This window comes from Pan troglodytes, chromosome 10 (genome assembly GCF_028858775.2).
Source record: "Pan troglodytes isolate AG18354 chromosome 10, NHGRI_mPanTro3-v2.0_pri, whole genome shotgun sequence".
In the NCBI taxonomy this organism is placed as follows: domain Eukaryota; kingdom Metazoa; phylum Chordata; class Mammalia; order Primates; family Hominidae; genus Pan; species Pan troglodytes.
The window spans coordinates 70,461,634-70,483,498 of NC_072408.2; the positions used below are offsets into that span (position 1 = coordinate 70,461,634).

Here is a 21,865-nt window from a genome sequence, read left to right on the forward strand (position 1 = left end):
GTAGATTCATATGGTTCATAAATCAAAAAGCATAAAAATGTTTTACAGTGAAAATTTTTCCTCCTATCCATGACTTCCAGAAATCCAGTTTATCTCCCTAGACACAATGTTATTAAATTTTGTCTAGCTTTCCAGGGATATTTCATGCATACATAAAAACTTTTTCTTTGAGACCAGCCTAGGAAACATAGTGAGACCCCATCTTCACAATCTTTTTTTAATTAGTCAAACGTGGTGGCTTGCACCTGTAGTCCCAACTACTGAGGAACCTGGGACAGGAGGATCGTGTGAGCCCAGGAGTTTGAGGCTGCAGTGAGCTATGATTGTAACACTGCACTCCAGCCTGGGCAACAGAGTAAGACCGTCCCCATGTGCACCAAAAACCAACTTTTTCTGTCCTTTTTTTCACAAAATTGTGTACACTATACTTAACATTCTGTACTTTTTTCCCCCAAGAAAGAGTAGCCTTTTATGTTATTGTAAGAAAAAAGTCTCCTTATTTATGTTTTATGCCTGCATATTAGTATTCTATTACATGGATATGCCAAAATCTAATATTTTGTTATTACAGACAATGCTGCAATATATAAGCATTTGCATATGTTATTTGGGATGTGTGTGCATATTATCTGTAGGATAAATTCCTAGAAAATGAATAGTTGTATCAGAGGATATATACATTCAACATTTTGATAGATATTAGAACATTTCTCTCCACATTATAGTAGCCCTCCCTTATCCAAGGTTTCACTTTCCATGGTTTCAGTTACCTGCTATCAACCATGGTCTGAAAATATTACATACAATTATATATATTTGAGACGGAGTCTCGCTCTGTTGCCCAGGCTGGAGTGCAGTGGTGCAATCTCAGCTCACTGCAAGCTCTGCCTCCCGGGTTCACGCCATTCTCCTGCCTCAGCCTCCCGAGTAGCTGGGACTACAGGTGCCCGCCACCACGCCTGGCTAATTTTTAGTATTTTTAGTAGAGACGGGGTTCCACCGTGTTAGTAAGGATGGTCCCTCGATCTTCTGACCTTGTGATCTGCCTGCCTCAGCCTCCCAAAGTGCTGGGATTACAGGCGTGAGCCACCACGCCCAGCCACAATAATATATTTTGAGAGAGAGACCACATTCACATAAGTTTTATTACAATATATTGTCAAAATTGTTCTATTTTATTACTAGTTATTGTTGTAAATATCTAATTAATAAATTAAACTTATCGTAGGTATGTCTATATAGCCACAAACATAGTGTGTATAGGATTTGGCACTATCAGTTTTGGGAATCCACTGGCGGTCTTGGAATGTAGCCCCAGTGAATAAAAGGGGACTACTATATTTACAAAAAGTTACATTCCCTACAGCACTTTTCTTTTGTTCTTACAACTTTACCAACAGAGTGTAATCAAATTTGTGCATCTTTGTCTATATGATAGGTAACAAATGGAACCTTAGTGTATTTTTAATTAAAAGATTTACTTATTAGACGTAAGGTGGAGTATAAAGACATTCTGTAATTAACCCATGAAATGGATTCCATTTCTGCAATTTTGTGGCTATTCTATTTTAGCACCTCTATCTCAAACTTAAATGTCGAGTTCAAACAATAGAATGTATTTTCCTTGGCCAGGCGCGGTGGCTCACGCCTGTAATCCCAACATTTCGGGAGGCCAAGGCGGGTGGATCACAAGGTCAGGAGATCGAGACCATCCTGGCTAACATGGTGAAACTCCGTCTCTACTAAAAATACAAAAAAATTAGATGGGCGTGGTGGCGGGCACCTGTAGTCCCAGCTACTTGGGAGGCTGAGGCAGGAGAATGGTGTGAACCTGGGAGGCGGAGCTTGTAGTGAGCTGAGATCGCGCCACTGCACTGCAGCCTGGGCGACAGAACGAGACTCCGTCTCAAAAAAAAAAAAAAAAGAAAAAGAAAAAAGAAAAAGAATGAATTTTCCTTGATTGATTTTTTTTATGGGAATTAGAGCCTATTCCTCCCATGAATGTCAACTAAAGTGGTGTCTCACTGGGAATGGTCGAGAATAACTACATTGTTTTCAGAGTCAAGTAGCAGAAAAGGACCTAACAAACCAACTGGTTAGTTCTGTTGCCTCTGGGTGGACCATTGCTAATTGCTCCATCGTTCTAACCTGATAAATTCGAACAAGGATTCCAAGAATTTCCTAAGCAGGTGATGTCACTTCTGTGCTACAGTTGAAACCCAGTAAATTCCAGTCAATCTCTGCCATAGGAAATATTTGTCCCATTACAATATATCATAATTTTTGTTCTGGCTATGAAATCGAAAAAAATTGATACCATCCTTATGTGTGAAAGGCCATGGTTAGTTACCACTTGGATTTCTTTTCTGCAGACTATATCTTCAAAATTGTTTTATAAGAATTATTTTACAAAAAAAATTAAATAACATTATTGAGCTAGTGTGGATACTTACTTCACTAGCTTATAGACTTGCTTCGTGTTTTAGAATTAAAATCACGCTTACACCTGTCAACATTTTACCTTGGGCCTCTATCGTGGGAGAAGCTGATCTTGTATCCTCCTCTTTCTTACAGAGTGAGTTACTGTCAAGGTCACAAGAAGCCATATTCAGAATTTCTAATCCAGGATCTGTCAACAGGAGAAACAAATGGTGTGAATACTATGCACATAATATTATAGTATAGTGTATTTAACTATACTATGCAAAAGGAGTATTTGCCTATGTTCTTCTCATTTGCTCACACCCCAGCAGGTCACAGAACATCAGGCTGAAAGCTATAATACTAACAGTCTATTTTAATATTATTTCCAAATCCACTTACCACTTGAAGTTATAGTACCGTCTGTCGATGAAGTGCGTCTGGGTAATGGTAGTGAGGAATATTCCCTGCCAAAAAGATAGCAAACATGTTTTGGAATGTCAGGTCCAAATAATTCTCTTAAAACCAACTAAATATGCATACAAATTTACACACACAACACAAACAAGCAAACCTGGACTGCAGCAGGTTCTCAGAACACACGCGTTCAACACCATTCTCCTTAAGGAAAAAGAAAGGAGACATAAGTTCAACAATTTGACATTTTCCATTCCAAAGAGGTTGTTTTAAGCAAACATTTTCATACAATTCTAAATGAACCCATATTTACTCTGCTCTTTTGGAAAGGATATGGGAATGGGATGGTATAGGGCAGATGGATATACACACTTCCTCAAAGCTGCACTTACCCAAAAATCCAATATTAAGTATATTTACAAGTCTGATATTTTTAAAAATCTGATAAAAATTTTGGGCAAAACAAATTCTAAACTCAAATGGCAGATAGGGTTTATTTCATACGCTTAAGTCAAGTTTTCTTTAAACAGAAAATTCTACAAGGGCATGAAACAACATTTCTATGTGTGGGAATAGCACTCAACCTAAAATTTCTGACCTGGTAATTTTAAAATTGCTCTTAGTTTTCTAGCTAGAAAAATCATGCATTTCAAACTTAATCCATATCTGAGAGATCTGAAGGATTACATCTAAGTTAGCACCTATTACTTGATTCTCAAAAAGAACTTAACAAAATTATAGTCCCAGCCTGCCAGGGCAAGTGTTTGAAAGTTTCTATGAACCTCTTAATTTCTACAAGGAATTCCTATTTTGGGGGTAACTTTAGGGCATTAAAGTTGTACAACTTTCTTTTTCAAAAAATACAGTGAGAACATAGTTTCGTTTCTAATAACAAGCTTTTCTAGTATATTATTTTAATTATTTGATTTAGTTTAGAAAAATAAATTAAAATTCAATAAAACTGAAATCATTCAGACATATGGAAAACCTACACAAAGTAAAAAGAAGGCATTTAGTTATTCCATAATCAGAACTTATTAACTGTCACAACCAACAACAGGTTCCCATGGGGGAATATTGTATATCACACACAGTATTTAGAATCAGTCCCAGAAAGTATCTCCAATAGTCACAGACAAGTAAAGTACAGGTTTACTAAGGGTTTGCTGAATTTGTATTTATCCAGTACAATGATAGTAGCTTGTATATGTTTAGTACATTAAAATTTACAAGAGCCCTTTAATGTATCATCTCATTTAATTCTCCCAACAACCTTAGCAGATTTTAGCAAGAAAAGATTTACTTATTACAGGTAATGAAATGAAGGCCAGTTAATAAGGTAATTTCCCAAGACCAGTCAGAATGGTGGAGTCAGCTTTCAAACACATATCGAACTAAATACAGTGTCCTCTCCACTGTAAACAAAACCAACTTGGGCATACCCTAACCTAGGCTATTGGAGAGGAAAAGACTTCCCAATTATTGTCTTAGACTGGTTGATGATTTTTAATGTAGACTTGTAAGATGTTCACCTCAAATGTTTAGAAAAAATCTACAATCGAACTTGCAAAGCGAGGATTTATACCTACTTCTGCATCAATGATGTTGGTCAACTTTTTCTCTTTTTTACTTCATTTTGTTTCTGCCTTAAGTGACTTTGGGTCAGTTCATACATGACTGAAACCCCTCATGACACCAGTTTAATTTAATTCAACAAACTTTCATCCAAAGCCCACTTTGTGCTAGGAACAGGGACAAGGGCTAAAGAGTATATATAAAAACACAGTTCTTATCCTGAAGAAGCCTGTAGGCCAAGCATGGAGAGAAATATATAATACAAATCCTACTCTACAATTTATAAGCAGCATGCCACAGAGGAAAGTAATATGCACAGGGCAGAATTAACAGCGTGGGGATATCTGAATTCAATTTTAAAGAGAAACTGTACCTTAAATTGTAGTTACGTGATAATGGCCCTATTTTAAAATATTTAAATATATTACTAATTTTTATCTGTTTATTTAACTATACTATTATGTGTATATATATTTTATATATAATATATAAATATATATTATATTTTATTATATATATTTCACATATATTATATATTTCACATATATATTATATATATTTCACATATATATTATATATATTTCACATATATATTATATATATATTTCACATATATATTATATATATTTCACATATATATAATATATATTTCACATATATAATATATATTTCACATATATATTATATATATATTTCACATATATATTATATATATTTCACATACATATTATATATATATTTCACATACATATTATATATATATATATGAAATGAACAAGGCACGGTGGCACACGCCTGCAATCTCAACACTTTGGAAGGCTGCAGTGGAAGGACTGTTTGTGGCCAGGAGTTTGAGACCAACATGAGCAACATGACAATACCCCATCTCTACTAAAAAATGAGCAGGGCACAGTGGTGTACACCTGCGATCGCAGCTACTTGGGAGGGTGAGATGGGAGGATTGCTTGAGCCCAGGTGGTTAAGGTTGCAGTGAGCTGTGATCATACCACTGCACCCCAGCCTGGGTGACAGGGCAAGACCCTTCTTTAAAAAAAATGAAAAGAAAGAAAGAAAACAAAAGAAAGGAAGCTATAAAAAAAGGAGAAAATTAAATATCCTTCAGTTTTATTGAGTGTAACACTTCATAAAAATCAATAAGAATTGATTTCTTAATAATAATAAAGTATAATATCCTAACACATATAAACACATTGTTACTATCTGTAGCATGAAATAACATTTATTATTGCACTATAACTAAAAAACACTATACACTTGTCAGAAAAGCCTTCATTTTGTACCTGTCAAGATCATGGGTATTCATATTTAAGAAATATGAAAGAGAATGCAGTTCTTATTTTCTATTCCATTATGCCAGTTTCCAGTTTGGGGAAAAGAGAGTACATCATTTCTGCAAACCTTTTCAAAAAAAGGTCTAATTAGTATTTAAAGCCAAAGTAATAAATACAGTAAAAATACAGTTTGCCTCCATTATGTTACATATCAGTCTCATTTGCCCTAATGCTCTGTGTAAGGCCTTCTTTTGCCCTATACCTTAGATATGAAACATTGTAGTTAGAAGTCTTTCAATAAATACAAAATATTTATTGATTAAACAAATAATTATGTGATTTTGGAGAAATTGCCTATGTTTAGTAGCCATTTAATACTACCTTGTTGTGGAACAGTAGCAAGGTAAGCAACTGGATGTTATTCTCAAAGCACTCATCTTTGTAAAAGTCAGTAATCAGAAAACAACCCAATATACAACATATCCCAATCCTAAGTTTTCACAAGTTTGGTCTAATGACAATTTTTTTTTCTTCTTGTGAGACTAACTAGAGTAAAGAAGATTTTTTTTTTTAATCTGGTTTCAAATTTAGGACAACAGTTCATGAAAGCTGGAGATGAAACCCTCAAGGGGTTGGGGCAAAAACTTTCCACATTTGGGCTCTTTTCTTCTAGCTTCTAAAGTCACCTCTATTTAAACCAGCAAACCAGGCCCACAGCAGAACATAACCAGCACGCACCAACTGTGACACCTGGACAGATCATGAGAAAGATAATCTACTAGATATAATTTAAAATCAAGGAAAATGAAGAATAAGAAAAAGAAAGTTCAGATGAGAGATTCACTTACATGTAGAAGATTGGCTCAAGTCAATGAATCTAACACATGTGGATAGCACAGAGCAGGGAGAATGCTCTTTCTGTCCAAGCCATTCAAATATTAACCTGCATAACATTTACATGAAAAATCCATGGTCCAGCCCATTTGCTTTTGACAGCAAGAGTCTAATGTAGGGTGGGGTAGCAAAAGTACTCATGGAAAAAATGAAACAGATTCTCCCATGGGCTGGGTCAGCAAACACAGGAGACACACACACACACACACACACACACACACACGCATACACACACACAGCAATATTATTTCAATATTTAGATTGAACAACATGAACAATAAAAAATAACTTTTAAGATTAATTGGCCTAATATCCCAGGATTATTTTATTTTTGCTCTTTTATATGAAATACTAAACTACAGATTTTGTGATCAGAAACCTTCTACTAATAAATATTTATGGTTCCAATGTAATGTTTACTATTTGACCCATTTTAGATAACTGATACTTAAATAAACGTGATTTTCTGAGAACAAAAAAATAACTTAACAAAGAGTCTATTAGACTTACTTCTGACTTGACTCAGTGTCTGTTTAAATGTTCCAAAAAGAGGAACAATGCTAAGTTGAATTTTAAAAGATTAGAACTACTGGAACCTAAACAAAGCTAAATTTGCTTATAGGTTTGCATTTATTTTTTCTCTTTCTAACTAAAGGTATACCACACCCTCAGATCTACAGGTTACACCCACCACTTTCAGGTTCATTTGTAATATAGTTATCAGTCAACTTCTACATGTTCCAATTTTGCAACTGGCAATGTTATTTATTCTCCAAGGTTATTAATGCTGCACCCACATACAACTTGGAAGAACAGGATAGACAATAGCCAGAAAATCTTCTGAGATATTTTTAAATTGATCCTGTTCTTGGCCTTAATAAATCACCTCCTCCCAGTGATAGTACATCTTAGACAAAAGCATGTAATAACATGAAGGATAACGCAAAGAGAGACAAGACACTTAATATTTGGTATATGTAATTTTTTTAACAGCCAAAAGAAAAACAGAGAAATTCATCTCCAAATCATTGGCTTGTTTCAAGATATACTCTGGCCTTCATGCTGCTGATAATTCTGATTCTGGGAAATATGACCAGCTAATTTTCTTTTTGAGGTTTTACTATGATTCAGGTATTTTGCGTATGTTACAGAGTATCTTGGTGGGGTCAGAGTTGAGACTGAAGTAAGATAGAAGGAAGAATCAATTTTGTTGTCATAGGACAGTGTGGACAACAAACCAAAAGAACTGCGGAGACATGAGTCGTGAAACCAACTTCTTGGCCCCACAATTTCTCGAGAGGTTAAAAGTCTACATGGAAGCCACTAGTCGGTGAGGCCTGAAGAACATGGGGATATATTTGGTATTCACCTCTGGAGCTCACTGGAAATGTTGGGAAACGACTCCATGAAAGGAAAGGCCTTCTTAGTCATCAGCAAGTGGGGAAACAAGGCATTGAGAGGCAGTGTCTTGCCTCTACATATGACCTAGTTGGTTTGTTTCCATGGACAGGTTAGGCCAGAACTCAGTGATACAGATATGTGGGAATATATGTATATATGTAAAGTATTTGTGTGTGTTTATTTGAATCCTCAAAAGAACTATGAAAATCAATGTCTATTTCACAGGGGACACAGCAAATTCAGACAGGTTAGGTCATGTGTCCAAGTTCACACAGCTAATAAGTAATAAAGCCAGTCTTCAATCTAGATGTGCTTCATTCTACAGCCTATGCTATGTGGCTAAAGATTCTAGAGCATTACTAGGAAAAATTTCAGATAAATACAAAAGTAGACAAAACAAAGAATCTAATGAATCCTGGTATATCCGTCATGCAGATTCAACAATTACCAACCTATGGCCAATCTTGTTTCAAACTCTCACCCTCTAAACCTACACCTGCCTTGTTTTGAAGCAAATGGCAGACATCATAACATTTTTATCCGTAAATATTTCAGAATGAATCTCCAAAAGATAAGGACTGGAAATAATTTGTTCCCTTCTTTCCTAACTACACCAGAATATCCCAAATAAACTAATTTATTGGGTGAATAAAGAAGTTCTTTCTTCCTCAAGAATGTCCCAAACAGGGCTCCAAATTATTTTACTTTGAGATGTTCTTTTTGAGACATTAACCTTGTTAGCGTTCTTTGCTCTCCCAAAGACCTGCTTATGAATAATGATGTTCACTTTTATGTTGCACTGTGCCTTCTGGGAAAGATATTAGAAGACAGCTTCCTCTGTGAATATGGGGAAGGAACAGAAAGTAAATCTCAAGTTCTTAGGAGCACCAGCCCAAAGAAATGAGTCAGAAAGCGGTAAGCTAATTGAGTGCTCACTCTCAGTGTTTTAAACAGACGTTGTAGTGAGTACAACCTAAATAAATAGGCATTCAACAAATAGTATTGGGCAGCTACTGTATGTAATCCTATGCAGGGTGCTACATGCACATTGGTTAATGGCCAAATAAAGGTACTGTCCAGCAATTTTATCACCTAATATACAAATAAATATAAGAAAATAAATAACTACAATGCAAACCAGCATACAGGTGACAAGAAATGTGGGGCACAGAGAATTACAAGGGTCTTAAAGAAGGAAGTGAGCTTAGTTTTTTTCTGAGTTGGATCATTGAGAAATGAGGAAACAGGCCTGAAAACACGACTTTCCCAGAGTCACACAGAGGCCAACCCACAGAAAAACCTCATCTCCCCACTCTTAATCCATTATGATTTCCACCTCAAGAAGGACTGGAGATGCTTGAATGTCAACATTTTATGCTACCACAAAAAAAGTTTTTATTGGTTTTTGAAATGGGGCTTGACAGTCTAATAGAATTTTGATAAATGGAAAAGCATAACATTGTTCTGGGCAAAGAAAACAGCACAAACAGGTTTGTGTGATATATTCTGACAATACAGGCTACCTGGTTTGGCTGACGTACAGGCACAACCATACACAACAATGGGGAAATAAAGGTAAAAAGGTAGACTGCAACCAGTTTAGAGAGGGACTCCAACACCAGGTCAAGTCGTTTGTTATAAGGCTGTAGAGATTGACAGAATCCATCATTTAGGGACAAGGAGTTAAAAAAACACCCATCGTTTGGGGGGTCCACTGGGATGATAAACATATATTATGTTTTAAAAATAATTTATATCTTATATTTTACTCTAATTCCCTGTACTTATTACCAATGACAATGCTTAGAAAAGTGTTTTCTAAGGAGAGCTTTCTATTTTCTTAAGAGATAATGTGAGTATAAAATGATGGTAGGTGGGGAGTTGCTCAAGGGACAAGGGGCAGAGGCAGAGAGTACAGTTACCAGGCTGTTGAGATTCTCCAGTGGAGCAGAAACCTGGAATGGGAAGGTTGAGAATTGGTGGGGTCAGTCAGAAGGTGCAGCCAACAGACTAATTCCTGGGCTGTTGCAAACTACAGAAGACACAAGAAAATCTTCAGGGAACTTACAGGAGCATGTGACTGGAGGCTCGATTGTGATGTCTGTTAGCACCTATTTCTTTTTTTTCTTTTTCTTTCTTTCTTTTTTTTTTTTTTTTTTTTTTGAGATGGAGTTTCACTCTTGTCACCCAAGCTGGAGAACAATGGCACGATCTCGGCTCACTCAACCTCCTCCTTCCGGATTCAAGTGATTCTCCTGCCTCAGCCTCCCAAGGAGCTGGTTTTACAGGCGTCTGCCACCATGCCTGGCTAATTTTTGTATTTTTTAGTAGAAATTGGGTTTCACTACATTGGCCAGGCTGGTCTCAAACTCCTGACCTCAGGTGATCCACCTGCCTCGGTCTCCCAAAGTGCTGGGATTACAGGCGTGTGCCACTGCGCCCAGCCCAGCTCCTATTTCTTAATGGGTGTGAAGCATAGACAAAACCACGCAGTCACATATCCTAATAAGAGTCAATATGGAGGTCCTTTTAGATATAAAAGGCAGTACATTTCTTAGCCAAAAAAAAAAAAAAAAAAACTTTCAAGGTAATGCTAAGTAATTATGATTAAAATGTCTGAATTCAGTGTACTAAGAGTGGCCATGACAAAGGCCTGTATCCTTTGAAGCTGGACAAATCTGAATTTTAATCCCAGGTTTGTTATTTATTAATTGAGTGATCATGGGCAAGTTATTTAACTCCCTCAACTTCAGTTGCCTCCTTTGTAAAAAGCAGAGAAGTGTGGAGCAGATTAATCACATGGCATGTGGAAATGCTTTTGTACAAAGTTCCTGGCACACAACTGATATTTGTTTCTTCCTTCTTCTTAGTAAACTCAGTGCCAGATAAAAGGGAAATTACTAATAACCAAACATCCTGTAAGCTTCCAAGTTCAACTTCCTTTACTAAAACTTTATAAGAATTGCTAGGTAAGAGCAAGATATATTTTTAAAATTTTTCAATTTATTTTTATTTTTATTTTTTGAGATGGAGTCTTGTCCTGTTACCCAGGCTGGAGTGCAGTGGCGCAATCTCGGCTCACTGCAACCTCTGCCTCCTGGGCTCAAGCAATTCTCCTGCCTCAGCCTTCCAAGTAGCTGGGAGTATAGGTGCCCGCCACCTAATTTTTGTATTTTTAGTAAAGATGGGGTTTCACCATATTGGCCAGGTTGTTCTTGAGCTCCTGACCTCAAGTGATCCGCCCACCTTGGCCTCTAGGTAAGAGCAAAATAGATTCATTTCCTTTTTCTTAGCTGCTCAGACAGGTATTTATGAACAAAAACAATGCCATATACCCACTTAACAGGAAGAATAACAACAACTTGTACAATTCAATAGTAAAAAGAAATATAATCCCATCTTTAAAATGAGCAAAGGATCTGAGTAGACTTGTCTCCAAAGAAGTTATACAAATGGCCAACAAACACAGGAAAAGATGTTCATTATTAATCATTAGAGAAATGCAAATCAAAAATACAGTGAGGTATCACTTTGCACCCACAAAGATGGCTTTAATAAAAAATAGGCAAATATTTAATGAGGATACAGAGAAACCTGAATCTTCATACATTGCTGTTGGAAATGTAAAAGGATATAGCCACCCTCGAAGTCTGTTTTGCAGTTCCTCAAAAACATTAAACATAGAGTTACCATATGATGCAGTAACTCTGCCACAGGAATACACCCAAAAGAATTAAAAACATGTTTACACAAAAACCAATACACTGATGCTCATAATAGCATCACTTGCAATAGCCAAAAAGTAAAAACAACTCAAATGCCCATCAGCTGATGAATGGAAAAACAAAACGTGGTGTGTATCTATACAGTGGAATATTATTGAGCCATAAAAATGAATGAAGTACTGATATCATGCTATGACATGGATGAATCTTGAGAACCTTATGCTGAGAACCTTGAGAACCTTAACTGAAAGAAGCTGGGCACAGGAGGCCACATATTGTATGAATCCATTTATATGAGATGTCCAGAATAGGCAAATCTATAGGACAGAAAGTAGATTAGTGGTTGCCTCCAGCTGGGGGTTGGGGACAGGAGGAAATAGGGAGAGACTACCAATGGGTACGCAGTTTATTTCTGGGGTGATCAAAGTATTCTAAGACCGATTGTGGTGATGGTTGTACAACTCTGTGAATATACTGAAAGTCATTTAAGTGAATAATTTAAATTAATGAATTGTCTGGTGGATGAATTATATCTCAATTAAAATGTAAAAGAAAGAAGAATGATGGACTGCCAGATCCTGAAACAGAACTGCCTGCTCTGTTTGATTGAGAAGATCACGTGGCTCAGGGTGCAGACTGAGGAAGGCATTCCAACCACATCTCAATGATAGAGACAGTGACCTAAGTGACCTTCTCAGGTCATTTAGCATTATTCTCTTCTTGGGTAGAAAAGTGGCACTAGCACCTAACTTTGCCAATTAATACCTTACTACTCTCCACGGGCATGGCCGTGCTTTGTGGTGTTTGACAAAGGGTACCAGCCCCTCAAAGATTATCCAGCCTCGACCTCAATTCTTGGAGAATCAATGGGATCCGAGGCTTCTTACAGTCATTCGTGAATTTAAGTCCCAAACCAGCCTGCCTCTCAAACAAAAAGTTTAGCTCACTTCATTGAAACTCTTTTTGGTTCTATAACCCACAGTGCATACTAAACACAGGGTAGAAAGCCCTCATATTAAATAATTTTAATTTCTTGACTTCAAAGGTTGCTATTTCTCATGCATCTGAGTTTTGCAATAGCAGACTCAGACTTGCTACAAGAATATCCATAATACTTAAAAAATAAAAAAGACAGGGAAAAAGAATACCCATAGAAGAAGAACAGGATATGGTAATACTGAAAATGAAACCAAAATCCAGTCCAACACTCACTTCCATACTTGGGTCATCATTCATCCTGATGCAGCCTGAGAGATTTGTTCCTGGGTTGGGGCCACTTGTGGGGCCTGGGCACCTGGCAGTAGGAAGTAGAGTTATTTACTACAGGTGAAAAAACTGCAAATCTTAGCAGATACTAAACTATAGCATGGTTCTCACTCCCCTACGCCCAGTCCTAATTTTATCAAATTTCTAATTAAGTTCATGGTTTAAGTAACACATAATGAAAGAGAGTTCCCACCTCCATCAGAGAGAGGTTACAAACAACAGAGAATCCAGTCAAAAATGAAAATAAAGCATTTGCAATTCAAAGCCATCCTTCCTCACCCTCAATACAGAAGGGAAATTTTATTGAGGTAGATTAGGCCCTCACAAAATGCACTGACATTTTTGAATGTTTCCTAAGGAAGATGAGTCTGTATACTTAAAAAGGCAGGTGCAAATGAGCACCGAAGGAGGATGAGGGCAGGGACAGGTATAGGTTCCCAGAGGCTTGTTAACCTTGAGTGTGAAAGAAACAGAAATAGGATCAAAACATGTCTAAGTTAACTTAGGAGGATGTCGTTGATATTGTGATCAATGCCCCCAGTTCCTGAGACAGACCTCCTAAAATCCTTGTAGACAGAGGTGCTAGGGGAATCTTTACTCTAATATTTGGTCTCTGATCCTGGTTCCTGATACGGAGTGTCTAAGACCTTGTAATCTCCTGAGTGATAGGAGTGTTTGACGCAAAGCTCCTTAATCTCTTGAAATTTCCTTAGTATTACGAGCATCTTCTGTTCTAAAGCGGTGTCTCTTGGTGGGCTTCTGGATAGCCTCAGGATGAGGGGCTGGTTGCCAGGGGAACCAATCTGTGGTTCGAGGGTTGGAACTTTCAACTCCACCCTGCCAAGCTCCTGGGAGGGGAGGGGGCTGAGCTGATCACCAATGGCCGATGATTTAATCAATCGTGCCTAGTAAAGCCTCCATAAAAACCTGAAAGGACAGCACTTGGAAAGCTTCTGATTTGGTGAACTAAAACATAGCCATGTGCTGGGAAGATGGCACACCCCAACTCCACAAAGACAGACCCTCCTGTGCTTGAGACATTTCCAAACCTTTCCGATGTATCTCTTCATCTGGCTGTTCATTTGTATCCTTTAAAATAGACTTTGTCACCTGGCACAGTGGCTCACACCTGTAATCCCAGCATGCTGGGCGGCTGAGATGGGAGGATCACTTGAGTCCAGGAGTTCAAGACCAGCCTGGGCAACATGGAGAAACTTTGTCTCTATGAAAAATACAAGGTCAGGTGCTGTGGCTCACACCTGTAATCCCAGCACTTTGGGAGGCTGAGGTGGGTGGATCACCTGAGGTCAGGAGTTCAAGACCAGTCTGGCAAACATGGCGAAACCTTGTCTCTACTAAAAATTCAAAAATCAGCTGGGCATGGTGGCAAGCGCCTGTAATCCCAGCTACTTGGGAGACTGAGGCAGGAGGATTGCTTGAACCCGGGAGGCAGAGGTTGCAGTGAGCCGAGATCATGCCACTGCACTCCAGCCTGGGCAACACAGTGAGACTCTGTCTCAAAAAACAAACAAAAAACAAAAATTAGTGGGGTGTGGTGGCAGGCACCTGTGGTCTCAGCTACTCAGAAGGCTGAGGTGAGACAATCACCTGAGCCCAGGAAGTCAAGGTTGCAGTGAGCCCAAATTACTACTGTACTCTAGCCTGGGTGACAGAGTGAGACCCTGCCTCCAAAAAAATAAACTTAAATAAATAAATAAATGAATAAAATAAACTTTGTAGTAAGTGGATAAATGTAAGGAAAGTGTTTCCCCGAGTTCTGTGAGCTACTCTAGCAAATTATTTGAACCCAAGAAGGGGGTCTTGGCAACCCCCAATTTATAGACAGTTGGTCAGAAGCACAGGTCACAGTCTGGAACCTGCAAGGGGCATCTCAAGCAGGGACCAGCCTTGTGGAACTGAGCCCTTAACCTGTGGAATCGGATGCTATTTCCAGGTAGATAATGTTGGAATTGAACTGAATTATTGGACGCCCATTTCATGTCGGCTGGAGAAGTGATTGGTGTGTGGACAATTGCTTGGAGTGTGGGGAAAAAAACCCCCACACATCTGGTATCAGAAGTGTGGTATTGAGACTACAGTAGGAAAAAACACTCCATTGGTGAGTGTGTTTTTCCTTTAGATTAGAAGATTAGTCTGTGTACTTAAAGAGGAAGAGGGTAGGGTGCAGGGACAAGGACAGGTTCCCAAAGATGCGTTAACTTTGAATGTGAAAGAAAGAGAATTATGATCAAAATCTACCTATGTTAACTTAGCAGTCTATGGTATATTCCTAAAAAGTGGAAACATTTTAGGTAGTCTAATTTGTCTTTTAAGCTTTAGAGTGGTATTATGAAATTCAAGAAAAGCAAGAAAACTACACTCCAAGAAAACTACAGCAATAACTTTATCTCAAAATTGTAAATTTTCGGCTGGGCGTGGTGGCTCACACCTGTAATCCCAGCACTTTAGGAGGCCAAGGAGGGCAGATCACTTGAGGCCAAGAGTTCGAGACCAGCCTGGCCAATGTGGCAAAACCCCATCTCTACTAAAAATACAAAAATTAGCTGGGCATGGTGGCATGCGTCTGTAGTCCCAGCTACTTGGAAGGCTGAGGCATGAGAATTGCTTGACCTCAGGAGGCAGCCGAGATCACATTACTGCACTCCAGTGTGGGCAAGAGAGCGAGATTCCATCTCAAAAAAAAAAAAAAAAAAAAAAGAAAGAAAGAAATTGTAAATTTTCAGGAAGTTAGAGAAGTTCGACAATAAAGATGTGATCTCACATTATGAAAATCCGACCAATTAAAATGTTAGGCAATGGGAATGGGCCACCCATGAGGAGTAGAGTAAGTAAATTTTGCTCTTAACCTACTTGTGTTGTCTTCTTACATCCAAAGCACCATCCTTTACTTCTCCATATGTGGGCCTTTCACACAGAGTGTGGATTTGGTTGGCTACACCTGAGAAAGGTGTTGATTCCAGAGTTGGAACTGCTGTAAAACTATCCAGAGATAAGGCATCTGCAGTAGAACAGAAAAAAATAAAAATAGAGACCAATTTCTGGTTCAAACTATATTGAAGCATAAAGTCTTTCCTTCTTGAGAGACTGAAAAAGTGAAAGTTAACCCGCTTCTATTAACATTTTAACATAAACTCCCTTGATGCCTAATCACAGAGGGTAAAAACGTCAAATGCTTAATTTTAACAAAGCATTTGGGAATGATAGTAATATTAATATATATAAAATAAGTTTAGTTCTAATAATAATATTTACAAAATAATAATTTCAAAAAAGTTTTTTTAAGTGTGGGAGAGGTCAGAAAACCCCTGCCCACTAAGCAACTAGAGAGGTTAACAATCTACAGCCAGCGGGTGAAAATCCAGCCAGCTGCCCGTTTTTGTAAAGTTTCACTGTGGCCAGATGTGGTGGCTCACGCCTGTAATCCCAGCACTTTAGGAGTCTGAGGCAGGTTGATTGCTTGAGCTCAGGAGTCTGAGACCAGCCTGGGCAACATGGCAAACCCCCATCTCTATAAAAATGACAAAAATTAACTGGGTGTGATGGCATGTGCCTGTAGTCCCAGCTACTTGAGGGGCTAAGGCAGGAGAATCACTTGAGCCCAAGAGGTTGAGGCTGCAGTGAGCCGTGTTTGTGCCACTAAATGACAAAGTGAGACCCTGTCTCAAAAAATAAATAAATAAAGTTTTACTGGAACACGGCTGCACCCATTTGTTCACACATTGTCCATGGCTGTTTGTGTGATGCAACAGTAAAGTTGAGTAGTTACAGCAGAAACTAAAATATTTACTATCGGGTCTTTTACAGAACAATTTTGCAGCCTCCAGAAGAGAAAAGCATTAGACATGGTAATTAGAACCCATCAAAGAGTGGTAGGGGAAATAGGTTGAGATCACAAATCATTTATTAGGGAAAACCATCTTGTTATGTGTGTTTCTGAGTATAGGAAGCAGCAGAGTTTAATAGAAAAAACATATGGTTTAGGGTCAATCAGAAATTTTTGGTTCAGATCCTGGCTCTGCCACATACCAGTTGTGTGATCTTGAATAAATAACTAAGCCACTCTGAGCCTCAGTTTGCTTATGTATAAAGTGACAGATGACCTTGGGCAAATTATTAACTCAATGTTCCTCTGTTTCCTTATCTTTTGAATGGTAATTATATTAACATCTACCTCACAGGGATGTGTTGAGGATTAAATGAGTTAATAGATATGTTAAGAGCATTGAACTGTGTCTGGCACATAGCAAGCATTCTTTCTCTCTCTCTCTCTTTTTTTTTTTTTGAGACTGAGTCTCACTGCGACGCCCAGGCTGGAATGTGATGGTACAATCTCGGCTCACTGCAACCTCCAATTCCTGGGTTCAAGTGACTCTCCTGCCTCAGCCTCCTGAGTAGCTGGGACTACAGGTGTGCACCACCATGCCCAGATAATTTTTGTATTTTTAGTAGAGATGAGGTTTCACCATATTGGCCAGGCTGGTCTCCAACTCCTGACCTCAAGCAACCTGCCCACCTTGGCCTCCCAAAGTGCTGGAATTACAGGCTTGAGCCACTGCACCTGGCCAGCAAGCACTGTTTAAGTACTCCCACTGTTGGTGGTGGTTATTGTTACTGAGTTATTGCAAGTAATCTCTAAAAAGCACTAATTTATATTGCCTGACACAAAATAGACACTCCATTAGTATTAGTAGTTTTTCCTTCTCAAATTTAAATGATCCACAAATCACTCTACTTTTTCTCTTTATTCCTTCTTAAATTTACTTTGATAATCATTTCTTTTGTCATTTCAGAACTAGACGTTAATTTTAGCTTTTAACTGCATCCATGTTATCCTGAGAGGTATCACTACTTTGACCACTTCTTAGAATAAAGCTCTTTCTCTTGGCATTGAGTATAAATTTGACCCACAACCCAATTTTCCTTCTCCAAATGTCTCTTCTACTGTATCTCAACCCGAAACCTTTCGTTTTCAAAATGACTTGCCTACCTTTGGCTCTTTTTCAAACACTTAAGGCTTTTGATTCTTACTTCTCTTCATATTTTTTTTGTTTTGTTTGCTCATGTTACTCTCACCCATTAGAATACTTTTTTTGATGTTTTTTGCTTTTCCAAAGCCAACTAATCTTTCAAGGCCAGTTCAACTCTAACCGCTTCCATGGAATCATCTTCGACTTCTCTGAGTCCAGGTCTTGTCTCCTTGCTAGTCTGTGAGCTACTTTAGGACTTATTCTTTTACGTTTGTTTGTTTTAGAGATGTTGCCCAGGCTGGTCTCGAATTCCTGGGCTCAAGCAACCCACCTGCTGTGGCCTCCCAAGGTGCTGGGATTATGGGCATGAGCCACCGTGCCTGGCCAGGACTTATTCTTTATCATGCATAATATGGTGCCTTGCACAGAGCAGGTACTCAAATACATATTGATTGACTGAATTCAGGGGTAAATATACACGTATTCAACAATTCTTCCTATACAAATGTAATAATAACTAGTTATTTTCCCTTTCAAATAGAACTCTACCCCTACTTGTGTCTGAGCAGGTATAGAAGGGGGGCTTACCCAGCAGAGGTGTGTACCAGCACGTATGTTTCAAGGTCAGGGGTGTCTGATGTATTCTTGCTTCTTGACCACCATATAGTTTGTGGCAACACTGCTTCTGAACAGAAAACCAAGTAGTATTAGCCATCTAAAGGAATGTAACATATATTTCATAATCTACTACCTCCATTTCAAAGATGGAAAGAATATCTCTAGTCTCAAGTGACCCTGTGAGAGAGATCAAGAAGAAAATAAATTCTGTCAAGTAAAAAAGCTTTCAAGTGTTTGATCAAAAGGTATACGTATGAGTAACTTATAATTCTTATTTAAAAGTCACAATTTAGTAATCTAGGAGAATGCTAACATCATCAACTCCAAATAATTGACACTTTGATGTAAACAAAGGCTTTGAGGAAAGAGGTATAGGTGAGGAATAAACTTAGTTACATAATTCTTCGTGATACTGCAATTAAAAAAAGTAAAACAGGCCGGGTGCGGTGGTTCATGCCTGTAATCCCAGCACTTTGGGAGGCTGAGGCAGGTGGATCACTTCAGGTCACCAGCCTGGCCAACATGGGGAAACCCCATCTCTACTAAAAATACAAAAATTAGCCGGGCGTGGTGGTGTGTGACTGTAATCTCAGCTACTCCAGAGGCTGAGGCAGGAGAATCTCTTGAACCCGGGAGGCGGAGGTTGCAGTGAGCTGAGATCGCACCACTGCACTCCAGCCTGGGCGACAAAGGACCAACTAGGTTTGTGTGTGTGTATGTGTACATTTACAAAAACAGGTATCTGTTGCCTCACTTGATAATCTCTTGATAAAAGCAATATATGCAGTTCTAAGACTACTGATACATACTGGACTTAGCTTTCTATTACAGGATAGTTGTTGATTCACAATTACTACCTAAATAATTTCAAAAAGCTTGCAATTACCAATTTTTCTTGAAGAGGTTGTTGAATTGCATCTGTGCAGGACAGGGAATCATAGTGAGGAAATTCCTCATCTAAAAAGCTCTGTCAAGAGAAAATGGTAGAGTGTATTCAAAGACAGAATGATGAAAGAGTCAAAGATTCCAAACACATTAGACTTAATAGAAGATATGACACTACCTAAAGTGGGTGAAATTGACAAGTTCTTTTTGTATTCTACTCCAAGGGAACACATTTGTAATTTTAAACCTCCCATTGTATTTGCCCCATTACTTGATCTAGGAATGAAATCTGAAGATCGGGAACAAGAAACTGAATGGCTTTGTCACTGAAATCTGTAGGCAGAGGCTAAAGAAGCTTGTTAGAGATGCAACTCAGAGTAGTGAAAATGGTGTCTGTGAAAATTTGATAGCTATAAAATTATTGCCTTAATCCAAGAGGTAGATTCACATCTATCATAGTTATATTATAATAGAAAATGTTGTTGGTGTTCTTGAGATGATTAAAGCATCTTTAGATATGGAGGTTTTTCCAGCTCAACTTATTGCAGAGGGCTTTTTAGGCACTCTGCCTAGCTTAATCTTCCACGATTTTTTTTTTCCTGCTTTAACAGATGTGTCTGCATGATGCCCTAGAAACAGATACATGCAAATATCACCCTTCTTTCTTTCCTCCTCCATCATCTTCCTCCAGTGCCAACCTTGCTGCCTTGCTGTTCCCTTATGTTCTTCATTTCTGAACAAAAAGGAGATTCACCAAGTATCATAAGGGAAGGAAATACACTTTACCAGGGATATCTTGAGATGACCCATACAGAAAGAAATAGAAAGTTTAATTCAGATATGAGAAAGAAAAAAGAGACAGTAACCATCAAAGCCTATTCAAGAATACTCAAAATTTCAGCATATTATAAATTGAATGATATGCCCTTACTCTCAGAAAGGAGGTCCCCAAGACTGAAAAACTGGCTGTTTGCTAATAGATATAGTGGTGGGGCAAAGAAAATTCTGAAATGCTTCCTCTCTAGAAGATATTATCAGTAGCCACTCACTAATGTAAGATCTCCTTTCTTATTTTGCTAAATACTTTAAGTGCACAAGAGAACAAAGTCCACCAAAACATTTTCTTCTAAACTGGTTATTTAACTTAATGATTAAAGTCATTGTCTGTTATAAATTAGCTTCAAAACCTTACATGAATTGAACAATTTCCTCCACAGTAACTGAACACATATCAGAGATATTTTACCTGAAACAGCAAGCCATGGTGTTCCCCTTCAATGAACTCCTTTTGAAGTGACTCAATTGTTGCTACAAAGAGAATTTATAACCAGCTCAATATGACCATTTTAATTTAATTAATTAATGAATTTATTTTGAGACAGGATTTGGTTCTATTGCCCAGATTGGAGTGCAGTGGCATGATCTCACCTCACTGCAAACTCTGCCTCCTGGGCTGAAGCCATCCTCCTGTTTCAACCTCCCAAGTAGCTGGAATTACAGGCACATGCCACCACACTCAGCTAGTTTTGGTATTTTTTGTAGAGATGGGTTTCACCATGTTGTCTAGACTGGTCTCAAACTCCTGAGTTCAGGTGATCCACCCACCCCGGCCTCCCACAGTGCTGGGATTACAGGCATGAGCCACTATGCCCAGTATGAGCATATTTAACCTTGTCTTCTTTAATTCATTTCATTGCTTCATAAACTTTTAATGGCTTTAAATTTGGGGCCTGAAGAAAAGGAAAGGGAAAATAATGATTTCTGAGAATGGCACTATCAACTTATGACTCGGGAAAAATGGAAAAGCAGGCTAGAACAGATAAGCCATTATCTCCCTTGGGTATTTAAATTTTACTTTGATAGATACATGTGAATTGTCTTCTAGAAGTGAGTCACAGAATTGTCTAATCTTAAGCCAAGAATACATCTTAGGCCTGGTGCAGTGGCTCACACTTGTAATTCCAGCTCTTTGAGAGACCAAGGTGGGTGGATCATTTTAGGCCAGTACTTTGAGACTAGCCTGGCCAACATGACAAAACCCCATCTCTACTAAAAAAAAAATACGAAAATTAGCTGGGTGTGGTGGCGCATGCCTGTAATCCTAGCTACTTGGGAGGCTGAGGCAGGAGAATCACTTGAACCTGGGAGGTGAAGGTTGCAGTGAGCCAAGATCATGCCACTGCACTCCAGGGCGAGATTCCCTCTCAAAAAAAAAAAAAAAAAAAAAAAAGAATACATTTTAGAGGTCATTCAGTCTGACCTCCTACTGATAAAGAAATCCTCTCTCCAATAAGCCTCTGCTTGAGCCCTCAAATTACAGCCCTAGGATCCCAGAATCCTACAAGTAGATCTCAGATCATGAGAACACTGATGTGCAGAGGAT

At 38.3% G+C, this 21,865-nt stretch overlaps 1 protein-coding gene across 20 annotated transcripts in view; it reads right to left on the reverse strand.

Annotated features, from left to right (window-relative positions):
• IRAG2 (inositol 1,4,5-triphosphate receptor associated 2) overlaps positions 1–21,865 on the reverse strand; it is a 57,200-nt gene that overhangs the window by 26,590 nt on the left and 8,745 nt on the right. Inside the window, exons 3-10 of one of the 20 annotated variants that reach the window (XM_054664450.2) lie at positions 20,729–20,790; positions 19,484–19,564; positions 18,568–18,664; positions 15,863–16,010; positions 12,938–13,019; positions 2,996–3,042; positions 2,824–2,888; positions 2,522–2,629 (exon numbers count right to left, since the gene is read on the reverse strand). In XM_054664450.2, the coding sequence (XP_054520425.2) occupies positions 2,522–2,629; positions 2,824–2,888; positions 2,996–3,042; positions 12,938–13,019; positions 15,863–16,010; positions 18,568–18,664; positions 19,484–19,564; positions 20,729–20,790 (690 nt within the window). Of the gene's footprint in view, positions 1–2,521; positions 2,630–2,823; positions 2,889–2,995; positions 3,043–6,553; positions 6,612–12,937; positions 13,020–15,862; positions 16,011–18,567; positions 18,665–19,483; positions 19,565–20,728; positions 20,791–21,865 lie in introns of those variants that run through there. The other 19 variants (XM_054664446.2, XM_063785835.1, XM_063785837.1 and 16 more) reach the window with 19 other exon arrangements.